This window comes from Notothenia rossii (genome assembly GCF_949606895.1).
Source record: "Notothenia rossii genome assembly, chromosome: 2".
Taxonomy (NCBI): Eukaryota; Metazoa; Chordata; class Actinopteri; order Perciformes; family Nototheniidae; genus Notothenia; species Notothenia rossii.
Window position 1 is genome coordinate 5,113,373 of NC_136904.1, and position 10,000 is coordinate 5,123,372.

The 10,000-nt window shown below is 40.3% G+C and overlaps 1 protein-coding gene across 1 annotated transcript in view; it reads left to right on the top strand.

Annotated features, from left to right (window-relative positions):
- The window catches only part of LOC307027956 (uncharacterized protein), a gene marked incomplete at its 5' end in the record, with an annotated part of 181,547 nt that overhangs the window by 90,876 nt on the left and 80,671 nt on the right, over positions 1–10,000 (top strand). Inside the window, 2 exon segments of the mRNA XM_079662650.1 lie at positions 1,166–1,251; positions 8,306–8,461. Of these exon segments, the coding sequence (XP_079518776.1) occupies positions 1,166–1,251; positions 8,306–8,461 (242 nt within the window).

Below are 10,000 nucleotides of genomic sequence, written 5' to 3' on the forward strand. Positions count from 1 at the left end.
TCTTGCAGTTAAGGTAAAGCTAAACTGAAATACAAAAAAAAAGAATTATATTATAATTAATTAAAACATTCCTTAGAAATGATCAACTTTTGAATTGCCACTATCTCAACATCCCAACAAATGATCAATAAACTAGAATGGCATTTAAGAAGCGCAGACCTTCACCAAGACCAGTGATGCATTCAAGTGCTCCTCAAATGCTCCTTTCTCCCAGAGTTGGAAGTTCTTCTCCAGCAGTGATGCATTTAAGAGCTTTTGGTCTTAATTTGGAAATAACACAGATGCTACAAATTAGATGTGTGTGTAGAGTATTTCATCAGGACATTGCTATTGTAACTGTTCCTGACATCAGGGGGCGTTCATGTGAATTTTCCCAATCAGGAACACATTTTTCCAATTCTCCAGACATCATTTGATTGGCTTATCTTACAAAAGTGATTTTTTGTTTTGTTTATCCGCCCCGTGATTCAGATATGCTTCAACATTGAATGGGTTCTTTCTTGACCCATGCCACACCCTTCCACCAAGTTTCATGTAAATAGAGTCAGTAGGTTTTACGTAATCATCGAACAAACTTATCAATTAGTACACAAACGGCACTAAAACTATTTCCAAAGGTAGGTCACAAAGAATCATTTGGACAGACTTAGAGAACTCAGAAACATTTTGCGACCGCTATAGTACATGCTTGTGTAAATGGGGATGAGATATTATAAATAAAAATTAAGTAAAATGTTTAAATATTGAACCCTAACTAAGTCAAGTTGGAAATAAAGGTTTGAATATTCAATCTGGATTCTGCTTAAAAACTCAAGAAAGTCCGTTTTTTTACCCCAGGCATTTCTGAGATTTGTTTACTTCCTCTACATTTATCAGGTCATATTCACTTAAAACAGGCTTTCTAGATACCCTCTTCAATCCATCAGAGGTCATTATACAGCTCCATCAATGTGCCATTCAGCTTCTGTGTTTATAATTAAAGAATGATGAATTAACGTACATGCTAATGGTCATAGCTCCTATGGGAACTCTTTCTTTAGGGACGTTTTAGTACAGACACAAGCTGCTCCAGTCCAACTCCTCTGCAGTCTAAACTCTATATTGATTCCTACATTTGGGGCGTTTGTTCTGGACTGATTGCATTGTGTTGTGTGCATTTCTCCAGAGGGGGAAGTCATCGTGTCTGAAGAAGCTGTTGTTGCTGCAGGAGAGGAAGATGATGTGCGCTCAGAGGAAACACACGGCTCCACGGTAAGCCTCTGTTTGTCTTCTGATATCAAACTGCGCTCTGTAGGTTTGATTAACAGGAGGGTTCGATGACTCACTGTTTGCTAAAGTCTTTGAAACGCCCAAAATAACCTTTAGCACGGAGAGGTGGTGACCAAATGGCTAAGTAAACTCTGGATTATTACATGAGCTGAGGTACAATGGGACGGGAAGTTGATTAGACTTTTTCCTGCTCATTTTGTCTCGTCAAACACCGGTCAGTCTTTCAGAATCGAAATGACTTCATTTGTCCCACAATGGGTGAATCTACACTATTACTACAGCAGAAGTACATCTAAAAATAACTAAGTAAGGCAAGGCACGTTTCTTTATACAGCACAAGGCAATTCAAAGTGCTTTACAAAAATAAAAGACTTTAAGAACATTAAGAAATAGAGCAGTTGAAACACATTATAAAATGGCATTTAAAAACATTCTTTAAAAAGCAAAGAAACATTAAAAAAACGTACACAATACAAGACTATTACTATTTGGCCTTTAAACCATTTGTGTTTTCAATTCCCTGAATTAAGATATTTAAACCTGTTTTAGATTTTCCGGCATTTATAAAAGTTACAGTGCAGAGTGAGATATGAATAGTTCAATTAAAAGCAGCGACACAAATACATGTCTTCAGCCTGGGTTATGAAGTATGCACACGTTATTTATACCAAAAAACACACTACTGTAAGTACACAAATAAATAGCAGATAAGTACACCATGGTCCAAAAAGGAGCAGTATACGTGCTGCTGCATTGCAATGCCATGAATGGGTTTGTGTGTCTTATTTATTTACGAACCACAAAAAAAAGAATGATAGCAAGATTTATTCTGTCCTGTATCCAAGAAACATTTTTGGATCCAGGACTTTTCTGTTATACAGAGTATTCCTAAACACTTTTACTCAAGTACAAGACCTGAGTACTTCTACTTTTACTCAAGTACAAGATCTGAGTACTTCTACTTTTACTCAAGTACAGGATCTGAGTACTTCTACTTTTACTCAAGTACAAGACCTGAGTACTCCTGCCTCCTCTGGAGTGTGTTTCTCCAGTGAATGTCCTCGCTGTGTCTCATGACGTTCAGACGAGGCTCTGCAGTGAATTGTTGCTGACGGACAGATTCCTCTCAGGATTATTCCTGTTCTGTGGTCGGGCTTCAGGCTTGTTTTGAGCTCCAGATGTTGGCCTGATGGTTCTGCAGGAGGTCGCCAGCAGAGGGCGCTGCAGCCTCAGAGCTTTTCCTCTTTTAATGACCTGCCATCTGATCCTGCTGAGGTCGCCTGGAACTCCTCTGATAAACAGGCTATTTAGACGTTCAGAGTAATAATGCTGGTGTTACTGTAGTGAGGAATGACAAAGTAAAGACACAGTGGAGATGCATCCTCAGAGCTTATTATAAGTATTTCAGTTACATCACATTTCATTGCATTTAGCTGAGGCTTTTATCCAAAGCGACTGACAATAAGTGCATTCGACCAAGAAGATACAAACTTGAAGAAAACAGAATCATATAAGTACATCAGGTTTCATAAAGCCAAACATTTCAACTGCCTTTATTAGTATATAAGTGCTTAGTTAGTATATAAGTGCTTAGTTAGTATATAAGTGCTTAGTTAGTATATAAGTGCTTTGTTAGTATATAAGTGCTTAGTTAGTATATAAGTGCTTTGTTAGTATATAAGTGCTTAGTTAGTATATAAGTGCTTTGTTAGTATATAAGTGCTTAGTTAGTATATAAGTGCTTTGTTGGTATATAAGTGCTTTGTTAGTATATAAGTGCTTTGTTAGTAATTCTATCGCTCGAAGTGGAGTCGAAAGAGATGAGTTTTCAGTCTGAAGAAGATGTGTAAGCTATCTGCTGTCCTGATTTCAATGGGGAGCTCATTCCACCATTTTGGAGCCAGGATATCAAACCCACTTGTTTTTGCTGATGGGAACTTGGGTCCCCCTCGCAGTGAGGGTGCAGCGAGCTGTTTGGCTGATGCAGAGCACAGTGCACGTGCTGGGGTGTACGGTTTAACCATGTCCTGGATGTAGGAAGGGCCAGATCCATTCGCAGCATGGTACGCTAGTACCAGTGTCTTGAAGTGGATTCTAGCAGTTACTGGAAGCCAGTGAAGGGAGCGGAGGAGCGGCGTGGTGTGGGAGAATTTAGGAAGGTTGAAGACCAGACGAGCCGCTGCATTCTGGATGAGCTGCAGAGGTCGGATGGCTGATGCAGGCAGACCAGCCAGGAGGGAGTTGCAGTAGTCTAGGCGTGAGATGACGAAAGCCTGGACCAGAACCTGCGTCGCTTTCTGGGTCAGCTGGGGACGTATCCTCCTGATGTTGTAAAGAGTGTATCTGCAGCAGCGGGCTGTAGCAGCTATATTTGCAGTGAAGGACAGTTTGTTATCTAGGGTCACACCTAGATTCCTTGCAGTCTGAGTCGGGGAAACAACAGAGGTGCCGATATTGATTGTTAGGTCAAGAGTGGGACAATCTTTTCCTGGAAGAAAAAGCAGTTCAGTCTTTTCAAGGTTGAGCTTGAGGTGATGAGCAGACATCCACTGAGAGATGTCAGCTAGACAAGCAGAGATGCGTGCGACGACCTGGGTTTCAGAACGGGGAACAGACTACATTAATTGAGTGTCGTCAGCGTAGCAATGGTATGAAAAACCATGCAGGCTAATGACAGATCCGAGCGAGTCTGTGTACAGAGAGAAGAGGAGGGGACCGAGGACAGAGCCCTGAGGGACGCCTGCAGTTAATTAACAAGGGTCAGACTCGGACCCTCTCCAAGTTATCCTGTAGGTACGGTCTTTGAGGTACTGTAGGAGGTGAGGAGGGACAGTTCAGAGCCTGAAACTCCAAGTTCTTGGAGAGTGTGAAGGAGGATCATAAATAGTTTATTATATTTGAATCATAGCGACATGAAGACCTTCTGAAAGTGTGTGCAAACATATGTATAAGAAGTCATTAGAAGCATCATCAACTTTTATGATTTATACATGAGTTAAATCATAAAATAGGAGATAATTTGACATGCACAATTAGACACGAAAGGCATGATTACAGGCATTTGTCAATTATGAGAGTTTGGGAATTTCTATAACATGACTTATTGTAGACTAGTGGAAAGAAAACATCCAATATATTTAGTGTTTTAGTTTATGCTACTCAGCCATATGATAGTTGCTTTATGCACATCATTTTGGCCATTTTGCTTCCATAAAACTTAAGACTAGTAAAGACAAACATACCTTTAAGTGTTTGTTTTACAAGTTTTACCCATTTATGTCAATGGATTTCTCCTTAACCCTCTGGAGTCTAAGGGTATTTCTTGATTTTTTTATGTCTCATTAAACCACCTTTTTAAATGTACTTGTTATAACACAGCACCCCATGTGTTACATATCAAAATGTTCAGGACAGTCTGTGGTCTTGCTAGAAATGCAAGTCACTCCCCTTAGAGCACTGTGTGATTAGATATTTAGATCTAAAGCTGAACATTTGACATCTGATTGTTGGAAATCTTCAAAACTCTTGTGAAAACACAGATTTAAGATAAGAAGTACTTTATTGATCCCAATTTGGGAAATTGCAGCAGCATAAAATAAAAAGACATGGCATTGTAAATTAGAGAACTTAAAAAACTAGAAATAAACAATCCAAAATGTAAAAATCTCAAATAGAAATAAAATATCATTAAAAAAGTAGCAAATAAACATGTTGAAAAACAGATTTACAGTAAACTAAATATAAAGCAGGATATTAATATACATTAAGCGTGTAAGGAATGTAATGTTAAATATTACATTGAAAATACATGTCAAATGTACAGTGTCATGTTACTCATGTCATCACATTTTTGGGTTAATTCCCCAAAACGTACATTTAGGTAATCCCTCCTTTCTGTATTACATATTGTCAATTCAAGAGAACATACAATACCAACAAATATAGTTAAAGACCTGAGGAAATGTGATTAGTTTCACCTGTGATGTCAGCAACAGTTACATACGCTACATCTGCCAGTATTATAATGAATGCCACTAACAATATATAGGTAATAAAGTGCGGAGAGAACATGGTGGTAATTTAACCTTTGGTTGTTAAAGACATGGCTATGAGGAAGAGAGAGAGGGAGAGGGAGAGAGTGTAGAAAGGTGTGTGTGTGTGTGTGTGTGTGTGTGTGTGTGTGTGTGTGTGTGTGTGTGTGTGTGTGTGTGTGTGTGTGTGTGTGTGTGTGTGTGTGTGTGTGTGTGTGTGTGTGTGTGTGTGTGTGTGTGTGTGTGTGTGTGTGTGTGTGTGTGTGTGTGTGTGTGTGTGTGTGTGTGTGTGTGTGTGTGTGTGTGTGTGTGTGTGTGTGTGTGTGTGTGTGTGTGTGTGTGTGTGTGTGTGTGTGTGTGTGTGTGTGTGGCCTAGCATTACTATCCTTGTGGGGATCTAAATCTGTTTACACAGCCACGTGTGGGGACTCGCCTCCCTTATGGGGACAAAATGGAGGTCCCCATAAGGGGAATCATTCATTTTAGGGTGAAGACTTGGTTAAGGGTTAGGCATGTGTTGGTTATGGTTAAGATGAGGATAAGTCTAAAGGAAATGCATTTAAGTCAATGTAATGTCCCCTGAAGTGATGTATACCTGGTATGTGTGTGTGTGTTTTGAAGTGTTGTGTTTTGAAGTGTGTGTTGATAGTGTGTTTGTACGTCACTAAACAGCAGTTTATATTTAAATGTGATATTTCCTGTGCAAACTCTGTGGTTGATTTGGTTTAACGGAATGATTGCAGGAACATTTCTGAGACACCTGCTGCCGTGTCAGAGTGTGGATCAGGGGAGGATTTGATTTGTTTGTGGCTGCAGATTTTAGCTTTTTCTATTAGTCTGCTAAGGGGGAAATCTGGCAGGGACCACCCTCAGACTAAAGCAACACTAAAGCACTCGTTTACTTAGATCTAATAATCATTCAGGAGCTGCTCTTCCTCAGCGGGAAACCTTCACATGATTGACTCGATAAGCTGTCAACTAACACCTTCTTTCTTTCCCTCTGACACATACCTTAAATACCTCGTCCTCCAGCAGGGGGGGTTGACTATCAACTGCATCAATTCTGGTGTTTGATATTCACTAAGTGACGTAATAATGCCCCACTGTCATCTGTCTCACTAAGTCACACTTTGACTGGCTGATTTCATAAATAGATTTTGTTTTCATTGTAAGAAAGCACATCTTTACAGGGCAAACAAAACACAATACAAAACAGTTAAATATCAATCAACATATCAGGACAAATATAGAGGAAGAAGAAAATGATGAATGAACTTAAATTAAGAGGATAGTTAATCAGATAATGAAGGCATCTTCATTCTCACACGTGCATTACGTTAGATTAAGTTATATTAAATAGAGATTTTATCCAAAGCAATAAGTGCAATAAATCCTAAAGACACAAACACACATTTTTTTAAACGGCTGATTTTGTCCCATGTCATGCTTTTCTGGTTATTACCCGTCCCCTTGTGTGTTGTGAAGGTTGTTCTGCATGTAAACGGTCTGCAGAGTCAAAGACACAGAGAAGACCTGTCTCTGCTGCCCCAGAACGCCTCGTTGGACATTTCTATTTTTCCATTTGTTTCTTCCGGGAACCAAGTGATTCCCCGAACCCAAATGGACCAATCCGCGGAGCTCCTCGCCCACCAGGACCTTTAGCGTACATTTTCAACTAACAGGGAGTTCCATTGACTTGCATAGAGCTCCCCGGTTGGTAATAGACGAGTTGGGATGGTGGAGAAATGCTCTCTGCAGCAGACCCATTCTCACAGCGTTACAAACCTTTTTCTAACTCAACATCAAGCCACACTTATTGTTTTTACTTCGGCTGTGAGTGTTTGTGTGTGCTCAGGATGAGTTTCGCGCTGTGTCGCCGACCCGGAAACCACACCAGTAAGCCAGCTCACTGAGCAGCGAGCCTCGCAACGTCCCAACCAATCAGAGCACAGTGGGCTCACAGGGAGGGGGGTGGCAGGAGCTCCAACAAGCCGTTTAGGACACAGAGTGAATACACATACTATACAGAGATGCTGTATGAGAAACCAATGTGAGTTTGGAACATTGAACAATGTAAATCTATTTTAGTAGACCTCAACAATGGAATTATGATCAGTAGAAATGGCCATGACATGGGAACATTAAAATTGTAAAACTGGATTCGAAAAAAAGCTTGCAACAAGAAATGTGAACTGAAACATTAAAACACTTTGAAAAATGTTTATTTGCACATTAGAAAAACACAAAATGTAATGTGAATACAGAATAACGGAACGTACATTGTTATCAACTAAATGACACTTTGCTCAGTCATTTTAAAATGGCCACAAATCCTGCCTGTGCTGATCGGCAACTTTAAACGTTGCTGATAGTCTCCTGCTTTTCTAGTTATTATCTACTCCCAGTGACGCCGATGGGAATCAGCCAGACCATTGCAAGTGCCGGTGCATTAGTCATTGTTCATGCATCATCGCACCTAACCGGAGCTCATTAGTAATACGTTCTGTCGTAAACCTTAACGATGTTTCCCAAAGATATATGGCTGCTTGTTGTTTTATTTAGTGCAGGAAAAGGATAACACATTGACATGTCAGTATGACTAGATGGCAAGCTTATGTAATTCAAAATAAACAAAAGAAAAATATATTCTATGGGAGAAGAGAGCGAGAGAGTGAACCAAAAAAGGAAAAAAATATATACATTTGACAAATTAAATCTAAAAAATATGTCATAAAATACATAATAAAAATAATATATTACAAAATGGATAAATTACCAAATAAATTTAAAATATATAATTAAAATACAACTATTTTGAGACGATAAGAAGGAGAGAGAGAGGGAGAGAAGCATGTGTAAGGAGAGAAGTTAAGAGGCAACAGAGGGAAAGAAAGAGGGGGGAGGGAAGAGGAGAAGGAAAGAGGAAAGGGGGAGGGAAGAGGAGAAGGGGGAGGGAAGAGGAGGGAGCAGCGCTGAGGTCTTCAGAGTCCAGATGTGAAGCTTAGCATTCAGCCTCGGCTCCTCAACAGGTCCTGCTGGATTTTCTGCTCTTTACCAAAATCTGCTGTGGATATATAAAAGGCACGATGTACGAGAGACACAAGCGGAGGTACAGCCTGCGAGCCAAGGGAGAGAGGACTGTAGACGTGGTTCTGCTCAAGGTAGGAGACCTCAACTCACTTTGGAGGAGGGAGAAAAGTTAATAACAGTTATTGAAGAGAGGCTTCGGAAAAACACACAAGTGCCTCAAAGTGAGAAATAAGATGGAAGCAGGATTGAAATGGTAAACTAAGCCATAAAGAGAAGGTCATGGATGATAACGACTTGAAGCGAAGTCCATTACAGAGTTTTGTGAAGTGCTTTAGCCGACAGATTGTGTCTGATCACACGTATTCCTCTAAGCGGCCCAGAAGTCATTTTCTGAAGTTAATCACAACCGTCCCAAAGTGCTTCAGCATGTTGTTCTGAAACCTGTGGATGTTGTGACGGGTCGAGCTGTGTTGCACCCTGGGAGATGATTACATGGTGTGTGGATGGTGGCCTGCAGAACACCAAGTGCTGATTATCTCGGGGTGGAGTGTGGTTTCTGACATGCTGCATGTAAAGCCTGCTCTGAGGAATAGCTGTGTGAAACTTAACGAGGCTCGGACACTTTGGGGCCTCTTTTCCGGGACCGTTTGCTCAGGATTTGCTAAACGCTAAAACAGAGTCCCGTGATGTTCTTGCACAGTTGGGACATTTCTCTCTTTGTCTCAGAGTTGCTGTTACTGTAGAGTAAAGCTGAACTAGGATTTCTTTTAAAATGTCTAAACTGGGTTTTTACAGCACCCAAAAGTGCCATTTAAAGCCTAAATATATGTGACCTTTCATTCCATTTGAACACCTTCTGGGAGTTTCCTTAAGGACCACCATTTGTCCCGTTAGTTGTTGGTGAATGTGTTTTTAATGGGCCCGCTCCAAATGCGCTTTTGCAGGTAATTAAGTTCATCATGGGATCAGATGCTTATGAGTACAGATGCTTCTGGGAAATATCTATAGACGCAGAACCCATTCAGTTAGCTAGGTGTTGCATATCTGATTTCAAACTGGTTTTATAGTTCCTTTGTGTCGCTCAATCTCCAGCCTCCACTCATCCAGACTCTTGTTTACATGCTGCTGCAGCAAAACAATGTTACCAATTTAGGATCAATAAAGTTCATCTAAAGGTATAGAGTAAAGCTATATCTCATTTAATCTAGCAGCAAGACTTTAACGATGAAATAGTCAGCCCGTTTGTTCCAAAATAGTAAATACATTGTACAAATATTTCGTGTCTATATCCTGAAAAATGTCAGATGTTCACGCTCCCTCAGGATGAATCATGATACTTTGCAATAATGAGTGATTCTGTTTTTAGCGTTTGACGTCTTGTGAGTCTTGTTTTGTTTGTTGCATCACAGGGAAGTCACGTGACCCTCACACACACTTGTGATTCTCTGTGTGTGTGTCACAGTGTTTGCATGTCTGTGAACACTCTGTCACCGTCAAAGCATCCCAACCATGCCAGATGCAGACATGAAGCTTTCAAAGGTGTTTGGTTGTAGTCCAAATAAAGATGCTGAACGTGGGGGGGGTGCAAAGTGTAATTTTGCATTGTGGCTGGAGTGAGGGTCTTCAGTTGATAAATACATTGGCTTGACGTGACTTGAAATAAAGAGGGG